Source organism: Stenella coeruleoalba (genome assembly GCF_951394435.1).
Source record: "Stenella coeruleoalba genome assembly, chromosome: 16".
NCBI lineage: Eukaryota > Metazoa > Chordata > Mammalia > Artiodactyla > Delphinidae > Stenella > Stenella coeruleoalba.
This window is the reverse complement of record NC_137162.1, coordinates 21,869,297-21,891,583: the sequence shown is the minus strand read 5'-3', so window position 1 is coordinate 21,891,583 and position 22,287 is coordinate 21,869,297. Positions and strand designations below refer to the sequence as shown.

Here is a 22,287-nt window from a genome sequence, read left to right as displayed (position 1 = left end):
AGCTCATGACAAATGATTCATACCCAGCGCTTTTCATGCCAAAAGATCCCCCCAGGTGTTCCACCAACTCCATCAACACTTTCCATCAAGCTAGACTGCAGTACAGAGGAATCACATCACACCCACGGACAAGGCAAAACAGTCATATCCTTACACAACTGCACAAGTCCAACAGCGGAGGGGGCAGGAAGGAGAAGGGAAGGAGGTGAGAGAAGGATCCAGAGTTCTTCACAAGTTTGATAGGCAGTCTATAATTACCATACATTTACACCTTTAATGCAGGTGTTTTTGTCATCAGAAGCCCTACTTAGCAAAGGCTTTTAGCTAAAGGTGAGATAGGTCCAGAGGAGGTGTACTGCCAGTGGCCCTGAATGGGCTGGGGGTGGATTTATGGGGGACAGCAGCTAAATGAGAAGAAAATGAGAGCTCCCACCCACTGCTGTCCTCAGTGTTATGTTAGTGGATTTCTTGCTCTGGAGGGAATGTGAAGTGCAATGAGATGAGAGTTACAAAGAGGTATACAGTACTTTCCAGTCACAACACTCTCTTAACTATATCCTGGCCTGTAATTCTCAGTGATGAATCTGACAGGCATCCTCCCCTCCTGTTTTAGAGATGAGGAAATTCACACTCAGGCAATCAGCTTGCCAAGATCAAACCACAAATAGGCAGAACCAGAACTCAGGTCTCCACTTTGCTTTTCACATCACAAAGTTGTCTAGAAAAGTTTCTTTCTGCCTCCCTTACCTTCAAAATATATTTTAAACTTTATCTCTCCTACGAATCTGGGACTACTTTGTGGAGGATACTGATACAAGACTATTTCTCTTCCTCTACTACTTATACATATACACTGAAGAAAAACAACAGTTTGTATGTAAGTGGGTGCGGATGGAGGGTATGTCCTTATAGAATGAGAGACTTAATAGGATAGAAATCTCATTCGTTTACACGATTTGAGTGCTCCAACTTTTAACACCTTGATTATTTCCTACATTATTGCAGACTTCCTTACATGTCACCCCTTCAAGCCCTGACCCTAAGAAGCCTGACTGGGTTTATAAGCACTATTTAAAAAAAAAAAAAAAAAAAAGGCTGGCAGTGCTTGGCACCATTTCTTAAATGGAGTTTAAAACTTGCCAAAGATGTACTCTCCCTTTCTTGCTCTTTCCAAGATCTTTCAATAGGTGAACTAGAGGTCTAATGGGTGAGTGATATTTTACGGCTTGAATTACATTAAAAGCCAGAAATATTTTGAGTCCAAAGTCCTTTACTTCTTGATACAAGATTTAATATGTTTGATGTGTTTAAAATTGCCCCTTAAAGCTAGAAGCTTTGAGTTAATCATCTAAAGCAGTGCGAAAGTTATCTGATTAGTTTAAGAAGATTCAGGTTCAAATTGGGGGATTAATTTCAGTGGTTATGATATGAAAGATAGGACAGTTAAGGTAAGGAATGAGGGCAAGGGTCTCCGGAACTTGAATGAAAAGAATTTCAGCTTCAGTTATTTGATTAAACCAGTCCGGAGAACCATATAAAACCATAGCCTTGGTCATGAAGGCTGAATTGTAGGGAAAACCGTGCTGAGGCTCTCAGGACAGAGACACGATACAAAATACTACTTATCACAATTTGCCTTAATACACTTTATATCTATGTACCCAAGGAATCCATAATGACAGCCTCTTATTTTAAAATGTTCACAACTTTCATTAAAAAAGCTGACAGTGAGCACAATTCACTCAAGTGGCACTTCCCTGGGAAGGTTTCTGGCAATAACATCACAATTGAAAACATTTTGAAATGTACCAGGATGCACAGACTGTGCATACAAATACTACAATCTCAGTAACCTGATAGAAGCTGAAACTTCGATTTTTTTTTTTTCAGTTTACCCATCGTTGGTTTTCATTTTCTTGTCTGCTTCAATACAGCCTGGTGAAGTTTCCATACTTCTAAATCACCTGCAGTTATCACCACCAAAGCTCTTTCTTTACTATTTCAGCTCTTTGAAGTTTCCAGGTGCAGTTTAAACTGGAATAGCTCCCTCAAATTCCAGACATGCAGGCTTTTCCAAACATCTAAAACCTTCCCTGATCTTGGACACAGCTCATGGACTTGCACCCACGCTCCCCAGTGACAGCCTCCTGGAAATCCAGCAATCCCTCTCCCCCCTTAATAAAGGGAGAGCTACGTCTTTATCTGTGCTCTTCACTAGAGGAGGTCAGGCAATGGGGGAGAACACGGAGTTGTTGTCACAGGGACATATCTGATCTTCCTGGGACAGATCAAGCCAGAGAACAACCACTCATTCACAGGCTGGAAAGCCCCAGCTCTCAAAACACACTGGCTGGTGCTGTTAGAAGATGCTGGAGAGTTCCCGTCCTGAAACTTGCATCCACTTGGTCCCCAGAAACAGAATACATTAAGGGCTCCTTACCATCCACTGAATTTCTCTTCCGTGCCGGGAAGAGGGGGTTAGGAGCTTCGTACAAAAATAAAATTAAAAGGCTACGAATAAAGAGTTTTTGATCTTACGTGCTCTCATCCATAAGTCTAGCAAGTTAAAGAGAAAGTCACTTGAGGGAACACCAGACTGCCTGGAATTTTAACCCTTTCACCTCTGCATTCGGAATACTTTAACCCGCTCTGTTTGCCTGGTCTTCGGATCCATCCTACACAAAGGAGACCAAAGAAACGGGAAAGAGGGATCTGCCTGCCCTGTATAAAGCTTTGTTAGAGGTTTGGAGAGGACTCCGGTGTTGGTGGGAAAGGGGTGGTCTCCTAGTTGGTGACATTAAATCCTTGGGGAGGCGGGCAGGGAAGACTTCAGTTTGCACAATGTTTCAAGTCCAGAAACCCCATTTCCCCAAATTCTCAATCAGATCACACAGCCGACTTTAACCCTTTCCATTTTCCACCCCTTTGCCCTCAGTCCCATTATACTCACGCTGCTGTTGTGGCCAGACCAGTGGACCATGGCTTGGTTGTGTGCTGAGTCTCCTGTCAGCGCGAACGTAGTGCTGGTCAGTTTCAGCTCCTCCAGCCGGAAGCGAGTGGCTTTGTCCGGGTCCCGCTCCAGAGTCCCAGGCTCCTGCTGCCCTCTGTCCCTTAGCACTCCCCGGGGGCGTCTTCTCGTGCCCTCTCCCCGTTCTGCCTTCTCTTGATCCTCTCCACTCCGTCTCCTCCGGTCAGAGCGTGGAGCAATCGCCACCGACGCCCCAGTGCCCGGGGCCCGCTCCAGGGACAGCGCTCGGTCTCCGGCGGCCACTGCAAACAGGGGGCGTCCGAGCAGGGGCGTGGCAGGAGCCCTGCCTCGCGGCCGCAGGTGATTAAGCCCCCCTCGGGTCGGAGCCCAGCGTGGGGCCGAGCTGGGGTGCAGCGGGGGACCGCAGGAGCCGCCGCCGCAGGCGCCCGGGGCGCAGAGGACTAAGAGCCCCGCGCCGGCGAGGAGCGCGCTCAGCCCGGCTGGGGAGCCGCCGCCGGCGCCAACTTTTCCCATTGCGGGAGCGGAGAGGAGCTGAGAGGGGGTCCCGGACCGGAGGTGGCGGCGCGGGGCTCTCCGCTGGCCGGCTACGAGGAGCAGGAGCTCAGGACCCCAACTCCATCCAAGTTGGGCCGCGGTGGGGGCGGGCTGAGGCGGTTCGGGGCAGGTGGCGGCCGCTTGCCCGGGCTGGGCTGGTGCCGAGCGCGGGTTCGGACGGAGCGAGCCGCCGCCACGCGGGGGTGGAGCCGAAGTGAAGTCACGGGCGGAGCGGGCGCTGGCGCGCGGGCAGGCAACACGGAAGAGAGGGCGGGCGCTGCCGGGGCTTCGAGCGCCGCGTCCCGCTCCCGAGCTGCGCTGCGCGCGGTTGGCTGCGGGGACTGGAGGCGCCGCCGACCCTCCCCCTGGGCTCGCCTGCGCCGCCGCCCGCTCCTCGCCGCCGCGCTGTGCGCCCCCGCGGCCGCCGGCCTCCGCGCAGAGCCCGAGTGCCCCTCCCGTGGGGGCGGCCAGCCCGGACCTGGCGGAGTGGTTACTGTGCTGGGGACTTCCTATTCCTGTTTGTTTCTATCAGTCTCTGTAGCTGTTTCTTTTTTCTTTTCTTTTTCTTCCTCCCTAGTCATTTTCAGTTTAGAAAATAGGGATGAATGGGCTTCTGCTCTTTCCATTCTTAGTCTCAGTGAGTTGGCACCTTGACCTTACCTTGGGAAGAGTCTGTGTGTCCCAGCATCAGCAGAGAATGATGTAATTAAAAGATCGCAGGTGTGTGTGTGTGTGTGTGTGTGTGTGTGTGTGTGTGTGTGTGTTCTGGGGGATTTTCCCATCAATTATGACGCTTAGATTCCTTCCTTGACCTCCTAAATAAAGCACTCACTGTATTTGAACCCAATCTTACTGCATTTTGTGGGCGTGTCTTGGCTTCCCTAAGGGACTGCACACTCATTGAGGACGGGAAGGCTACGTTGTGAGCAACTTGGAAGAAGTAACCAGTTCATTCTGTTTGCCATTTTATCCTTAGTACTTGGACACAGTGCCCTACATGGTAGGAAATCTGTCAGTCATTAATTCATAAATATTTATTGTAAGCCTATTATTATATTTCTGTGTGCAAATACATACAGGAAAGGAGGCATGGTGCTCCATCTATCCTGTGGCATTCGTGCCGAGCCCAGAGCTACTAACACATGCCTTAAGACTCAATAGGAAACTTCATGTGGGTGCTGGACGCTCTGCCATTAGTTTGCTGTGGAATCTATGACAAGTAGCAATCTATCAGCTTCCTAGGTTTAAAACTAAGTTGTTGCATTAGATGACCTTTAAAATCCCTTTCACTCCTAAAATTCTATAATTGTATGATCATAACGTCTGCCCAGCCTAGCTCCCCTGCTACTATTCAAAAGTTCAGATTAAGATTTATAGTAGGTGAATGGGCTTTGAAAAGTACAAAGCATTTCTCAAAATCCAAGCCTTTTTCAAATAGAAAGTTGCTTCTAAGGGCTGAAATACCTTCACATGTCTTTGTAGTCTTCATGAGCCAGATAACACTTTCTTATCACATGGTAGCTGTTAAATTATTCTGTGAATTTTTATTGATCGAATAAATGAATCCCACCACAGAATAGTACAATTCCCAGTTTCTAATTACACGTTTGTTCATTCTCACACTTGCAAAGGTAACCTCACTGAAAAATCTGAATCCTGAGTTTGTGATGGGACCAACTTGCAAGTAACAGCATGATCATTATTCTTTAATGAATAATACTCTTTTTACTGCTGTACAAGAGGAGTTTCTCTTATTCCAAGCCAGAGGTGTGTTACAAAAAAATTTAAAATGATTGTTCTCATGATCGATCCAAGAAATGTGCCAATGCAAAGAGCACAGGCTTCTCAGCCATAAAACTTGGATACTTAAAAGGACAAAAGAGTGTCCTGTTCGTCATTAAAGGAGACACAGACTGTTCTTCCAAAAGTACCATTACTACCCAAGCCTGAATCCTCCTAAAAAAGGACCACTGGCAGGTTGTGGCTTCTAGATGGAGGAGAGGTGAGCCAGAGGTTATCACCTCCTTCCTCCCAAATTGCAAGTGCTCTTTGTCAAAGCCCAGGAGAGCTGTTTTCCTCTCCTCAGAAAAGTTTTCAAAGCTTTGCAGGATCCTTTGCTTAATGCCTTCTTTCTATGCCCTGCTAACCTCCTTTCCACTCTGTGAGATTTCCTCCAAGAGAGGAAAACCAGATTAGATTAAAGACTCAGAACCCAAATGAACTCCCATCCAAATATAGGACTGGAAAAAGCAAAATGGAAAAGAAATTAGTAAATTCACATTTTCTGGTCTTAGTCTATCATTACCCTACCAAAATTTAGATTGCTTTGGTTTCAAAAGGAAGTTCTTCCTGAAGATTTGGGAAAGTAGAGCTGACATTTCCTCCTCAAGGAGTTTACAGTGCCCATCTTTTCAAACACCTACTACAGTAATCCCTTTTAGTGAAAGCATTTTCAGTCCATTTGCTGAGAATTCGTAGAGGCAGGCACTTTTTTAATGCCTGATTTTAATTATCCATTTGTGAAAAAGGTTACACAGATGTAGAAGAAATTGACTCCAACTATTTTTTTTAAATAAATTCATTTTATTTCTTACGGCTCTGGTCCCCATGAACTTTTGTCAACAAGCAGAAAGTACCAGTAATTCCCTAAACCATCATCTTTTTCCAGAGGACTTCAAGAAATAGGCTAATCATGGGGGAAAGTGGGCTAGTCTATTTCATGGTGTTTGCAACCCAACAACCCAATAAGCAACCCAATGGGTTTTATTAATATGATCCATTAGGAATGGGTCATTTGTTAGCAAAATAGTTGATATGAAAGGCCACTAGAGAGCGTAGATCTATAATTCCAATTAGGAGTCTTTTTCATTATGCACATGAAAAATATGCCACCACCTAATGTAAGTCACCATCATTTCTTACCTGGACTAGCTCAACAGTCTCCATACTACTCTCCCTACTTCCAAGATTGCTTTGCTCCATCCTTTCTCTACAATAGTCATCTCCAAAGTGGGGTACAAGTGCCAAAATGGTATCACAAGGTGATACATTTGTGTGCAGGAAATAGACTAATATTCAATTACTGATTAACATATATATGTTATTTATATATCTATATCTATCTATCTATACATATCTATGTATCTATCGAGGGAGAGAGAGAGAATATGAACATATAAACATTTTGGAGTCACATGCTGCTGGGTGTACATGATCAAAACGGTTTAGACGCCTTGCCCTACAAAGCAGCAAAAGTGGTCTTTCAAAAGTATAAAAAATACCATTCCTTGCCACTGTTTAAAACTTCAGTAACTTACCTTTGCAAACAGAATACCTAGGGCTTCCCTGGTGGCGCAGTGGTTGAGAGTCCGCCTGCCGATGCAGGGGACGCGGGTTCGTGCCCCGGTCCGGGAAGATCCCACATGCCGCGGAGCGGCTGGGCCCATGAGCCATGGCCGCTGAGCCTGCGCGACCGGAGCCTGTGCTCCGCAACGGGAGAGGCCACAACAGTAAGAGGCCCGCGTACCGCAAAAACAAAAACAAAACAGAATACCTACACTCCTTACCACGACCCACCAGGCCTGCGTGTGCTGGGTCCTGTCCATTCCTCAGTCACACTTGGCAGCACTCACCCTCCTCACCCATATGCTTCAGTCACTCTGGACGATCCCTTCCTCCCATGTGCCAAGTTTTGTCCAACTCGTGACCTTTGCATATGCTGTTCCACCTACGTGGAACGCCCACCATCATCCCCATTCACATGGTGGACTCCTTTCCTTTGAAACCTTCACTTTAAATGTACTTCCTTAGACAGACTTTCCCTGACTCCCTAACTAAGAAGAAATATCTTCCACAGTTTTTGCATCAGTCCTTTCTTAGTTCCTTCTTAGCATGTTACAGGCTTCAATTATTTTATTTGAATTTTTTTAATACCCCCCCCCAAGCAACATGTGGATAAGGACCATGTCTCCCCTGTTCATCTTTCCTTTCCCCAGCATCTCCTTCAGTGCCTGGCTCATGGAAGTGCTCAGTAAGTAACTGGCTAGCAGAGCAACACTAGTGTACCAGCCCTAGCTGCACAGCTGCTAGAAGTTAACATTCTGTAGGTCAGATGTGTCCGTGTGCTGGAAACCACGCTAAGGATTATACATGTGCCCGATCATTTGGTTTTTTACAAAATTTATCTCAGCTGAGTACTATCATTGTCCCCATTTTAAAGATTACGTTAAACAGCTATGCAGAGTCACATGGCAATTTTGTGCAAGAGGCAAGGCTTGAACCCAGGCATCTTATTCCTAATATGTTCTTGACTTTTTGCAATACTGTTGCTACTCCAAATCCAAATAATTACAGGTAACTTTATTGACAATTTGCTATGTGCCAGGCACTCTAATTAGCTCTTTGAATCATTTTTTAGTAATGTGGAACAATTACTTTTGGAAACAAGTGAGCGAGTTTATTTAGGCTGAAGGGAAGATGTGTATTCTCCAATTTATATTGGCTTTTATTCATTTAAGCGTTGGGGGTAATGTTATATGTGGTTATAGCCACATACACCTTATATGAATATAGTGGTGTGTTCACTACTAACAGAACCTTACTGCACCGACTGCATTAACTGTCACATTGGTTTTTCTTCTTCCCCTTTTCCTAGGTCTCTGTGTCTGATGGATATCTTGGCTTCAGCTGCACTAAATCACATTTTATGTCTCATCATTAGAACAATGTCTTTTAATAGCTCTCAAAATACTTGGCTCCCCTTGGATACCATTGACACAAGGTGTCTTGCATTTCAGATCAATTTCACGAAGAACCACAGAAAGAAAACTGGGGAGAATAATATGCAGACTCTCCTCATTGCTTGCCAAGGGGATGATGGGATGTTTTAAACTGCCCTTTAAAATATATTCAGGTATCAACAAATACTGGCCTAGCTCTGAATTCAGTAATGGTATCTCTTCGCATACACCCAGTCTAAGTGGCCTGAACAGGAGAACTTAAGCCCTCTTATCTGTAAAAATGGGTCTGAGATTATCTACTTGACTCATAAGGTGTTGTAAAATTTAATTCAACTTCATACACCTCTTAGAGATAACAATACTGCCTTGTATTTATATAACTCTTATCTCATCAGACCTCTAAACAGTTTTTGGGTTTTTTTTTCTCCTAGTTTAATAAATCTTGCAGCAGCTCCAAAAGTTAGGTAGGGGGCAGGTTTTGCCTGCATCTCACAGAATATAAAGAAATTTATCCAAGGTCACAGAGTTAGAGAAAAAATTTAGAACTAAATTTTGTTATCCTTTTTCTCTCCCTTTAGTCCAAATCCTCCCCCAGTTTGTATATACATGAATTAAAATTCTATACTGTTTTTGTTTAGCAGTTATGTGCATTTCTTACACAATCATTTCAGGTTTCAAAAGATAGCTTGTATAGTTAAACAGGAAGAGAGAAGCATGAAATAATATCACTGTCATTGTGTAAACTCATATGCATATGTATTTTTCCCATTTAAATAGTCAAACTTAATGTGAAATAGAGAAAATGTGCACTATGACTAAGTAAGTTTATTTAGAGAGGTATTATTAGACTTTTAAAAGTATACCTTTGGGGCTTCCCTGGTGGTGCAGTGGTTAAGAATCCACCTGCCAATGCAGGGGACACGGGTTTGAGCCCTGGTCCAGGAAGATCCCACATGCCGCGGAGCAACTAAGCCCATGTGCCACAACTACTGAGCCCGCACACCACAGCTACTGAAGCCCACACGCCTAGAGTCTGTGCTCTGCAACAGGAGAAGCCATCACAATGAGAAGCCCGTGCACCACAACAAAGAGTAGCCCCCGCTCGCTGCAACTAGAGAAAGCCCATGCGCAGCAACGAAGACCCAACACAGCCAAAAATGAAATAAATTAATTAAAAAAATAATAAGATAAAAATATACCTTTACCAAAAAGTCTTAGAATGTATTTTAAAAATTCATTATAGTCTTAAAATGATCTAGAAATTGTAACTTCTATCATTTCTCTCTCTCTTCTGTCCTCTAGCCTGTTAGTGCAACATAAAAAGGCTTTGACATAGTAAATCACAAAACCAACTTCATAATACTTTTTCTATTCCAGTCGCCTTGAAAGTAGAAATATGTAATAAGAGCCTGCTTTATAAAAAATAAATTAAATTAAATTTTAAAAAAAAGAAAGTACAGATATGAACTCAGTTGGAGCTACATTTCACTTCTGTTTCTTTGGGAGTACTAACTAGAGAAGAGAAGACGAGAGAAATGGAAAGCTGTCCCTCAAATTCTTTAAGCGCCACTGAGATGATAACCAAAAGCTTCCTATATCACAAGAAGAAGTCTTCAGTTATTTTTGTCTCTTTTCCAAAGAACTGATCCAAAGATGAATGAGGTTATCACTGAAGCCAAATTCAGTAGATTTCTAGGGCAAAATATTCCAGCAGAATACAACTCTATAAAATGTACAGTAGCCGTTGAAAAATAAGATCTTTGGGACTTTTCTCTCAGAGAACAAGCATAGCTTGCAAAGAAAAGGAGGGAACAAATCAAAGAATAAGCACAATTGGGCAGACACTAACTACTTTGTGCTGCTTCCCATTTCTTTGTTTGATCTGGACAAAGCATAGACATACTCCAGCCCTCACGAGTCCAGACATCCTGACAGTATGCTACTCTCTGGTAGCAGCACGGAAGTACACTGAAGAGGAAGGCAAGAGAAGTGATCAAAGCAGAAATTATTGTGTCTATCTGCCTCCGGTGCTTGGAGACAGGACAGTGTGAGGCTTAAAATCCTATACTTTGAAGTCAAGATCCTAGTCGTAAATCCCATGTATGCCACGCCGTAGCTGTGTACTATCATTTGAATTTCTGAATCTCTGTTGCCTAATCTGTAAAATGGAAGTTATATCACTTCCCTCATGCGAGGCTGTTCTATATGGCACAGAGCAGATGCTCAATACCTGTTAGCTGTTTTTAAAGTTATTTCACATTTCAAATACCAACTTCCACTTGACACTGCTCCCTAGGTGGAAGAAAGTTAAAATCCAGTCTACTGAAAAAAATAAATCTATTTCCTGCTGAATATAAAACAAAAATTAAAGACCACCATACCCTGTAAGATATAATAAGGGGGTAGACAACAGAGATTGAAACTCAGAAGTGTTGCTTTGGAGGCAAATTGAATGGATGGAATAAACTACTGCCTTGTTGGTTCTTGCCAAACCTATCTTCCATGTGAATCGTGGTATAAGGAATCTGCACCTGAGTTTCACAAGCTTCTAGGAGGTCAGCAGTAAATTGGGTGGTAGACTGAACTTTTGGCCGTGTACTTGAATTATTCTTTGCAACGTGAAAATTTAACTTTAGAGTGGGAAGCAGCCGCATGGCACAGGGAGATCAGCTCGGTGGTTTGTGACCAGCTAGAGGGGTGGGATAGGGAGGGTGGGAGGGAGGGAGACTCAAGAGGGAAGAGATATGGGGACATATGTATATGTATGACTGATTCACTTTGTTATAAAGAAGAAACTAACACAACATTGTAAAGCAATTATACTCCAATAAAGATGTTAAAAAAAAAAAGAAAAGGTCAAAGGAATCCCTTATTGAGTACGTCATGGAGTAAATGCATGCCATTTATCATGAAGAGATACTACAAAGTCTGAACTCATGAACAAGCTTAGATAAATGCCCAAATGAAGATTCATGAGTGTTTGCCATGAAAAACTGTTATTAGGAAGCTCAGCTACCTTTACCTGCTCAGTATCACCAGGTATGATTATGTGAGTCACATTGTGGGATGAGGTCTGTCCATTTTCTAAAGCCAGCTGTGGTCCCAGCAGTGGCAGTCTAATGAGCCCCTATCTAAGAAGGCATTGGGTACATTGTTAAGCTGCTTTATGCCTGCTCTCCAAATGCTGGATTTCTGCAGAGGCCCTACGCCAAAATCGGTTATTCCATTCCTCCATCTCCTAGTCCAGCTCCTTGCTGTTTCTAGATTTTGGTTCCCTGAATTGATGACCTCATGGTGCCTACCAGCCATCCTTTGTAGCCTAATTCTTGATCCCTGCGTGGATATCCTATGTCATCGCATCCTAGATCTTGTCATTTCATTAGAGAACATTTGAAATGCATCCATAGCCTTTTAAGCGTTCTTATTATGGAAATTATCTTATAATAAAATTTTCAGCGCTGTTGTTTTAGTGCTAAGTAGGTAGCCACTACCTCTTTTCTATATTCTCTTGGCCACTGGGATCTATTCTGACATTGTACTTTCATTATTATGATCATCTGTCTTACCCTTTTATCTCCCCCATTAGACTGCAAACTCCTGTAGGTTACAGGTCCTGTGTGTCTTATATATTTATCTCTTTGCCTTAGTATCTAAACCAATGCAGGCACAGAATAGACAGTCGGTAAATGTTTGTTGAATGAATGAATGACAAGCTGGTGTTCTCATTTGTTTGATAGCATTTCTTAATATCATCAGATAATCATCACTAGCATGAATCATAGACACCCACCAGCAGTGTCACATAAAGCCACACTGACACCAACAACAAAAGCTGAATCAATGAATAAAGCAATTTAAAACAAAACATGAACTGAAAAAGTTCATGTTTTTCAACCTATTGCTATTAGTTGCAGCTTGTTTGAAGAGAACACTGCTCAATAACAATGCTTTTTAGCATTTAAAATACTTTTTTAAAATTATTTTGAAATTTAACCTATATCCATGAGAGTGTCCAAGTCGTAACTAAATTGCTTAGTGATTTTATTTTTATACACACACACACAACCACACAGATGAAGAGAGAAATCTTCTCCAGCCTCCCAAAGGCTCCCTGTACCCTGTCAGTCAGTAGCACCAAGGCAGGTACACTCTGACAAAGAATGCCTATTCTGACATCTATAACCATAGATTAATTTTGCTCTTTTTGAATATATTTAGCAAAATCAATCAGTATGTACCCTGTCTAGGTGTTATCATTCAGTATTATATTTGTGAGATTCATTAACCATGTAGAGGGTACTAGCAATCGGTCCATTTTATTCCCATGTAGTATTCCACAACGTGAACATACAACCATTTACTTCTTCATTATACTGTTGATAGACATATAGGTAGTGTCTATTTTTGGCTATTAGGAATACAGCTGCATCATTGTGAATGTCATTTGGTAGACGTAAGCTAGACTTGCTCTAGGATATATTCTGGGGCCTGGAATCAAAGAGTTCTAAGGAAGGGACATGTTTACTTTTGCTATACGATGCTAGTTTTTCAGTGTTTGTTCCAAACAGCAATGTATGAGACTTTCAGTTATTTCACATCTTCACCAACCCTTTTTTTTTAAAAATTTTATCCATTCTGGTGAGAGTATAGAGGTATCTCATAGTCATTTAATTTGTATTTTCCTGAAGAATAAGGATGCTGAGTACTTTTTAAAATATTTACTGGCCTTTGAATATTCTATTTTCTGAAGCACTTGTCCCAGGCTTTTGGTCAGTTTTAAAAATATTGGGTGGTCAGTCTTTTTCCTATTGATTTGTAGGAGTTTTTATGTAGACTAAATACAAATCCTTTTCCACATATATTTTTATAGACAATAGTAATAACTTTACATTAACGTTCCAAATTTTGGGGTTTTAATATGATAATTTTTGATAAATAGAAGTGCTTAATATTTATGTAATACAATTTATCAATTATTTCAAAACTTTTCTTTATGGCTAATGCTTTTTATTTTCTGTTTAATAAATCTTTTCTTACCCCATGTTCATGAATGTATTCTCCTATTTTTTTCTATAAGCGGTATTGTTTTCTTTATCACTTTTATTTCTATAATCCATGTGTGATTAATTTTGTGTGTATGGTATGAGGTAAGGCTGAAAGTTCATATTGTTTTATATGGATACCAATTAACCCACTGACATTAATTTAAAAGACCATCCTTTTCCCACTTCACTGTTGTGACATTTATTGTACATCAGGTGACTGTATTTGTGTATTTGTGTTTCTGAATTTTCTATTCTGCTTAATTGATCAGTTCATCAAACTCTGTGCTAATAAAAACATTTCTTAATTACTATAATTTTTTATAATAAATTTTGATATTGGGTGTGAAGTCCCCTACTTAGTTCTTCCATATTGTATTAGAATGGCCTTGTCAATTTAAAAAAATGCTGGACTTTTTAATGGGACTGCATTGTGTCTATAGATCAATTCGGGAAAAATTAACATCTTAAAAATATTAAGTCTTCCAATCCATGAATATATTATTTCTCTTCATTTATTTAGATATTCTTTGAGTCCTCTCAGCAATATTTATTAGTTTTCAGGGTAGAATCCTGAACATCTTTCAATAAATTTAGTCCTAGGTATTGGAGGTATTTGGTGGCATTGTGAATATTAATTCTTTGTCTTAATTTTCAACTAATTATTTCTAGTATATTGAAACAGAATTAATTCTTACATTAATTTTCTATCTAGTGGCCTTGTTAATTTTTCTTATTAATTCTAATAATTTTTTGGTTCTTTTAGAATTTCTGTGTGCCTAATGATATCATGTGTAAATTAAACTTCATTCCTTTCCCTCAAATATTTCTACCATATGCTTATCAATTTATGTATTGCTTATTGCTTTGGTAGGAAGAGAATTATGATGATGACTAGAAATGGTGGCAGTGGGTCAGAAAATAAGTGGGCTCAGAAATCACTATGAAGTACATTATTTACTGGGGATTGTTTTGCAGATGACATTATCACATTAAATAAATGTTTTTTATTCTCAATTGGCTGAGTTTTTAAAAATCATGAATGGGTTTTGAATTTTATTACATGCTTTTTATGCATCTTTTCTTTAACATGGTGAATAATGCATATATTTACATTTTCCAGTTATAATGCACCTGGTATATTATTGCTTAGTCGATTCAAAATTTTTCATGTATTTTTTAGAAAGTAAAGAATTATGGAGTGCAATCAATGAAATACCTTTTAACTACACTTAACATTTGCAAATGATGTAAATTATAAAAATACAAAGGCTATAAGTTATACAATCACACTGGTCTGTAAAGTTAATTAATATAGTCTATGCAATTATAAATAAAAATATAGCTCTAGTATTCTGAAAATAAGCAAGTGTTTTAGCTGCTCCTCCAGGCAGTCATTTGTTTGTTTATTAGCAGCAGAGGCAATAACACAATGCTAAAAATAAATATGCATCGATTTTACAATACATACTTACAAAAGCCTTCTATCACAATTGGCAAATGCAAATAGACCTTCTATCTATCCTTAGTGCATTATTCTTTTTTTAAATTAATTAATTAATTTATTTTTTTGCGGTACACGGGCCTGTTACTGCCGTGGCCTCTCCGCTGCGGAGCACAGGCTCCGGACGCGCAGGCTCAGCGGCCATGGCTCACGGCCCCAGCCGCTCCGCGGCATGTGGGATCTTCCCAGACCGGGGCACGAACTCGTGTCCCCTGCATCGGCAGGCGGACTCTCAACCACTGTGCCACCGGGGAAGCCCCTTAGTGCATTATTCTTTTCACAAGTAAAACAGGAAAGTAAAATAGTGAATTTAATGCTATTCAGTACCTTGAATAAAGTCAAGAGACTTAACATCTACATATATCAAAACATTTGTATCTGTATGAAATGGTTACATATTTTCCTCCTTTGTTCTGATGATGTAAGTTGATTATAGAATGTTTAACTAATCTGGCATGCCTGGAACAAACTCCACTTTAACATAATCTATTATTGTATTTTATTGGTGATTCTCATCAGTTTATATTTTGTTTAGGATTTTTACAATTATATTCATGAGATTTCTTGTTCTTTAATTTTCATTTTGTGTAATGTCTGTGCCAGATTTTGGAATCAAAAATATGTTGGTTTCAGAAAATAAATTGGTAAGTGTTCCCACTTTCTCTATATTCTGGGGGAATTTGAACAAGATTGGTTTTATTTTTTCCTTATGTATTTAGGTGAAATAACCATTGAAGTAATCTGGGCCTGGAGTTTACTTCATGGGAAAATTTTATTTACATACACAATTTCTTGTATGTATGTATGTATGTGTATATATATATATATATATATATATATATACACACACACACATATACACATATATGTGTATATATATATAATTTATTTTTGCATTCATTTTGGTACATTGTGTTTTTCAAATAATTTATACAGTGAATCTGAATTTTCAGTCTATCTGCATAAATTTGTTTCTATTACCAACTACACTACTCTTATTGTTTTATATATTAGATTTATATTAATATCCTCCTTTTGATTCCTGATATTGGTGATTTTTGTATTCTTTCATTTTTATTGATCCATCTTACGTTTATCAATTTTATGAATTGTTAAAAACAGCTTTTTGCTACACCAATTTTGTATATTTTACTTTATTGCTACTTTTATCTAATTATTTTCCTCCTTTTCTCACCTTGGGCTTAATTTCCTATTATTTTTCTCTTCTTTTGATGGAGAAGTTTATATTATTTTTCCAAACTTTTTCATACACGTGTGTTCATGTGCACATACACACACACACACACTTAAAAATATTTCCCCTCTAATCACTGCTTTAGCTGCATCCCACAAGTTTTTTTTTTTTTTCTTATTAGTCATCCATTTTATACACATCAGTGAATACACGTCAATCCCAATCTCCCAATTCATCACATCACCACCACCACTCCCTGCCACTTTCCCCCCTTGGTGCCCATACATTTTTTCTCTACTTCTGTGTCTCAATTTCTGCTCGGCAAACTGGTTCCCACAAGTTTTAATATGACCCATTCATTATTATTCAGTTTAATATGTTCTGATTTTCATTTTCTTTTTTGATTAATAAGCTTTTAACAAGTATTATTTTTAATTTTAAAGTATTCGTGTTTTTCTAATTACTATTTTGTTTTTATTCTTAGTTTGCTTCCATTGTGATCAGAAAAAATATTGTATGTAATTTCAATTATTTAAAATTTGTCACAAATTGCTTACTGGCCTATCCTATGATCAACAATGATAAATGTTCCAAGCACACTTGAAGGGATGTGTTCTACAATATTTACATTTGGTGTTTTATATATGTTCATTACGTCAAATTTATTAACCATGTTTTTCAAATATTCCATGATCTTTGATTTTTTTTTCTACTTAATTTTTACTTACTAGGAGAGGTAGTCCTGGGATCTCAAACAAAGCTGTGGAAAGGACCACTCCACCTTGATGGCCCTTGAACTTTAACTTTTGTTTCCCCAGAACTCTATGATGGCTGAAATCACTGTGCAGCTCAGCTTTTTAATCTCTAAGCTGCTGCATCCTTCTGCTGATTTTCCTGAAGTTTTACCCTGCAATGTGCAAATCATGAATTGCTCAAGAGGAGATTACATGCATATTTTTTACTCACTTTATGTGTATCCTTTATGTGTAGTATCTTCCTTTAATGTCCTAGTTTCTTTGTCCACCCTAAACTCAAGCATCTGTCTCCTTGGTTCAATGTGACTTATTTTAGGAAAGTATTCCCCAAGCATGAATTGGCAAATGGACTCCAGAATAAAATCTTGGGAATATGGAGCTCAACTCATTGTGTGAGTTACAGCCTCTTGGTCTTCTAGCCATAGTTTATTTCTAAGGCTTTTTAAAATAGTAATTTTATGTTATTGCCTAAGTTTTACAGTTATTTTCAACAGGGGGATTATTCTGATTCAAGCTCTTATACCTTGGCTACAGTCAGAAGTCTAAGATACCATAGTGATCTGTGTGTTTCTGTGTGTCCACTGGACCCTTTTAAATACACCACTGGATTTTAGTCATTGCCAACATGAATATGACATTTTTATGTGGGGGATTTATTTTTATTGACCAGATAAGAGAAATTCTTGCCCATCACTGTCAGCTATAGCCCTTAACTTGATTTTCAAAGAGCTAATTGGAAGAAAGAGAATAATGAGAAAAAAGCAAACACTGCAAGTATAATGACCTGGGAACTATATTTGTAGCTTTTCATCATTAAAGATGGTATGTTCTGTGCTGCTAAAATAAGCTTTTTTCTTTAGTTGGCAAATAATTTCAAACTGATTTACATGGAGACTTTCACTTTTTAAAAGGGATATTGTTTTTCCTTATTTTTAAAAACTGGAAAAGAGCAAACAGAAATGCCTAACATTTCAAGACAATTTAGAAATGTCTACTGACATTTGTTCAGCAACAACTGGGAATTTGTTGGAGATGTAAATTTTCAGGCCTCACCCTTGACCTACTAGATTAGAAACTCTGGGGGTGGTGCTTAGCCATCTGCCTTTAACAAACTCTCCAGGTGATTCTGATTCATGCAAAAGAACCATTGCTCATGCTGGTGGCCCAAAGGCCACACTTTGATAAACACTGTTCCAGAGACATAATACCTGGCACATATAGATGATCAATAGATACTTACTGCATAGTTGAATAAATAGCAGATTGATGAACAAAATCAATCATGCTGCTGTATAGATTCACTTGCAATTTGGAAACAAAGTTCCCAACTTCAAATATAACACTAGGATCAGAAAGGATGGTAGGAAGGGTTACGCTTATTAAATCTTATACAGAAATTTCACGCTTGTGAATTTTCTATATCTCTCAAATGTTAACTCCAAAACAGTACCAGAGCAGAGATACCTTGGCATCCTGTTGTCCTACAGCAGAGAGTGGTTCTCAGTGTGTGGTCCCCAGAAACAGCAGCATCAGCATCACCTGGGAACTTTTATAAGTGTAAATTATTTGTTCCCACCTGAGACTCACTGAAACAGAAACAGAAAGTTTACAAAATTTACAGAGGATTCCAATGCACACAAAACTTTGAGAACCACTGCTCTAGGATATGGATTTTAATAAGTTGGCAATGAATCACACGGAAGAGCTAATTAAAGGTGATATTTCAACTAAGCACCAAGGTAAACAGATGGAAAATTCCAAAGTACCTTTCCAAATTGATATATGCAAATGTTTAAAAGAAAGTCTTTAAACTAGTTCTGCAACTCTTGAAACTTTCAACTAGATAATGTATACATATGTGTGTGTATGTATTCTTGAGAATATAGGAAGCCTAATACATGACTTCTGTGATCAAAGATTACAGTATAACTCTCATCAGTGAAATCTAGATGGTCCTGGAAGAACTGTTTTGTGGTTTTCTTTCAGTTAACCTGCACCCCAAGAATAGGTCAGTACAAAGATCTTTCTTTTGGGCCAGAGGTGGGTCATGTGGGAGAATATTATCCAGCCTGGAGTCATCTTGGGTCCAGTTTAGTAGTGCCACCAAGACAGTTCAGAAATAAGAGTTTGAAATCCCAGTAGCCAAAAACTAAGGGGTAACCCTGGATATCTAGGGGTTACTGAAATTAGGGCAAGCCCCCACCCACAATATGATGCCCAGGGTAAGAGATCTATAGACAGAGGGACCCAGTAAAGAAACTCTAACAAGTCTCTAACAGCATCCAAAGAGAAAGGATCAGCTCTAAACAGCTGTCAAGCCCAGAGAGCAGAAAACCAGCTTATGAAACTACCATTTAAACAAAAGATTTCACTTTTCTTTTTCACTCCACCCTCACTCTGCTCCAACTGTGTAGGAGTCAGAAACTATCTAGCAAGGTGGGGTGAGGGCAGCGAAAGCACAGGGTAAGGAAATGCAAGAGAAATCAACCTTGCCCTTCTTTTCCACTGCAGGCTTCCAGGAGATGCCAGCTTCTGCAGGCTGGGAAGGTGAGAGCATTTTAATGATAAGTCAGATCCAAAGTTTGCATTAATATCTTGAACTGGACATTCTGATTTCTGAAATAGGGTCACTTTGTTTCTTAAAGTGGCTCCAGGATATTTTAACTGAAAGAAACAAGCAAAAATATCATGGACTTGAAGTTTTCACCCAAAGGCAGAAAAACATTATCACAACTGAACACATTTTAGAAGGATGGTGAGAGACAAAAATAAAGTTGTGTTTTGATTATGTCAGGAGTCGTGCTTGCTCAACATACTGGTTACACACAGATTGAGCCTTAAGCAATTTGGTTCAAGTCCAAAAATTCTAAAAAACCAGGACTGAGCCAGTTCTGTGCATGTGAAGCCTATTCTACAGCAAGTCCACATGTGGACGCATGCCGAGATGCCCAAATGAATGTTGACTGTGAATTTTATGTTTAAAATAGTTTATAAAGATATGAAGCAATTTTGTAGGGGCAAAGTGGTGTAATAAATATAGAACTTTTGCTTTTGTTTCTGGTACTTTCCTGAAGTACTTGGTCTATCACTCCTTACCATGTGATATAGAATAAGGCACTAATTCTTTAGGCTTCCATTTCCTCATCTGTGTTATAGAGGACTGGGCTTGGTAATTTTAAATGTTGACAGTTATGATATATGACATCATTATAAAAATAATTCGTGATTATCAAGGTAGTACTTCTCCCTTTAAAACCTTCCCTTTTATATTCTATGATGCTGAATCTGGGGCTGTGCAAATTACATTTCTCTTTTGCCTGCTGGCTGTTAGGCTCGACCAACATGGGGAGCTAATGGAGTCTGTGAAAGGAGAATGACAGATGAACTTGCTACTTGCTATTTGTGTCACCACAGAAATTGTTCATCTTCACTGTGGTAGCTGGTTTTGATATCAGTGGTTAGTTACTTCCAGTTTGCTGCTTCTTTCCCCACACTACAAAATTATGCCCCAAGAGCCCCTTCAAAAATATCACAGGACACCTCCCTTGGAGGTTTGAGTTTCATCTTGAAGGGAGTGCTTCGGTGAGATTCTGACACCAATTCTGGTCTGGTCTACTCCCTCCTCAGAGGGCTGAGTCTCAGCTCTGTGGGGTCCCTTTTCCGCCATCTTCTTAGTTTTGCTTTCCCAGGTCCTAGGGGCGGTATCTGCTTACTGAAGCTACTACTTCAGTGATACTTCAGAGATCTCCTTTTGCCTTTTCAGTTATCTGAGTTGTTCTATATCCTGACTGGAACCTGAATGATACAGAAATTGGTCATGAGTGGCCTCAGGAAACAAATCCTGGAAGATGGGAATTTGGGATTGGTTTGTCTGTCTCTTTGGGCTTGAATGCACTGTTGTACTTCTTAAGATGGGAATGGGATGTCAGTAATCCGTGGCACTTAGTGACATGGTAATTCATTGAATCATCACCGATGGTTGTTTGTGATAAAATGACCTCTGAAGTAAGGGCTTTGAGAGATGAAATGCTGTTTCACTTGATTGTGATGGTGATGATAACATGGGTTTTGGTGTGGTATAACTGCTTCTGAGTTTTGTAGAGCATTTAAAAAAAGAAATGACAAGTTGAGAACACAATTGAAGAACCAAAGGACATCTCTGTTTGTCCCTTATTCTTTTTAAAACATTTTTTAAAATTGGGATAACATTGGTTTATAACATTATATAAGTTTCATGTGTACAACCTTATATTGCAACTTCTGTACACACTAGAGTGTGCTCACCACTAAAAATGTAGTTTCCATCCATCACTATGCAGTCGATCCCCTTTTACCCATTTTGCCCTTCCCTTACTCCTTCCCCTCTGGTAATCACTGCTCTGTTCTCTGTATCTGCATGTTTATTTTTGTTTGGTTTGGTTTAGTTGTTTACTTTTTTTATTTATATGTTTTTTTATATTCCACATGTGAGTGAAATTATACAGTACTTGTCTTTCTCCATCTGACTTATTTCACTTAGCATAATACCCTGGAGGTCCATCCATGTTGTCACAAATGGCAAGGTTTCATCTTTTTTGATGAAAAAAGTGGCTGAGTAGTATTCCATTATATATATCTCACATCCTCTTTATCCATTGATCCATTGATGGAAGAATGTCTTATTCTTGTAGTCACAGGATTAAGCTCCATAAATCCAGACACAAACATTAATTGTGCAAGTTGCAGAATTACAACTTAGGTTGGATTCACAACTTAAGTTGGATTCATTTGGTTGCCAGATGAGATATGCGAAAGTTAGGACATTTATTGATAAGTATAGATCTTCCTCCACTTATGGTGGAACTTATGCCTTGATAAACCCATTGTAATTTGAAAATATTGTAAGTCAAAAATGCATTTAATACACCTAACCTAACAAAATCATAGCTTAACCTAGCCTACTTTAAACATACTCAGAATACTTACATTAGCCTCCAGTTGGGCAAAATCATCTAACACAAAGCCTATTTTATAATGTTGAATAGTTCATGGAATTTATTGAATACTATACTGAAAGTGAAAAACAGAAGGTTTGTATGGGTACAGAGTGATTGTAAGTGTCGTGGTTGTTACCTTCGTGATCGAGAGGCTGACAAGGAGCTATGGCTCACTGCTGCTGCCATCCAGAATCATGAGAAAGTTTTGTACTGCATGTGGCTAGCCTGGGAAAAGATCAACATTTAAAGTTCAAAGTGTGGATTTTATTGAATGTGTGTTGCTATCACACCATGGTAAAGTTGAAGCCTCCTAAGTCAGAGACTATCTGCTTTGAAGCCCTAACATCTGGAATGGGAATATTTGAGTGAACTCAGGTGAGGTTAAGTAACTTGATTCTCAAGTTATTTTGAGTCTCTTTTTCCAATGGAAACAGCCTACCCTCTTGTGTCTGAGGAGTCAAGCTGCCTCTTACGTGAAGACCCTATAATTTCATCTGGAGAGTTGCCATATTGGGGGATGCCTATTATCTTGAAGTTCTACCATATACTTACC

The 22,287-nt window shown here is 39.6% G+C and overlaps 1 protein-coding gene across 5 annotated transcripts in view; it reads right to left on the bottom strand.

The window, feature by feature from the left end:
• The window catches only part of SORCS1 (sortilin related VPS10 domain containing receptor 1), a 552,802-nt gene extending 548,560 nt beyond the window's left edge, over positions 1–4,242 (bottom strand). For 4 of the 5 annotated variants that reach the window (XM_079901008.1, XM_079901005.1, XM_079901009.1 and 1 more), the window contains exon 1: positions 2,951–4,242. In XM_079901008.1, coding sequence (XP_079757134.1) covers positions 2,951–3,502 — 552 coding nt within the window. In that variant the 5' untranslated portion in view covers positions 3,503–4,242. The remainder of the gene's footprint in view (positions 1–2,950) is intronic. The other variant, XM_079901007.1, reaches the window with a different exon arrangement.
• Positions 4,243–22,287: the final 18,045 nt, after the last annotated feature.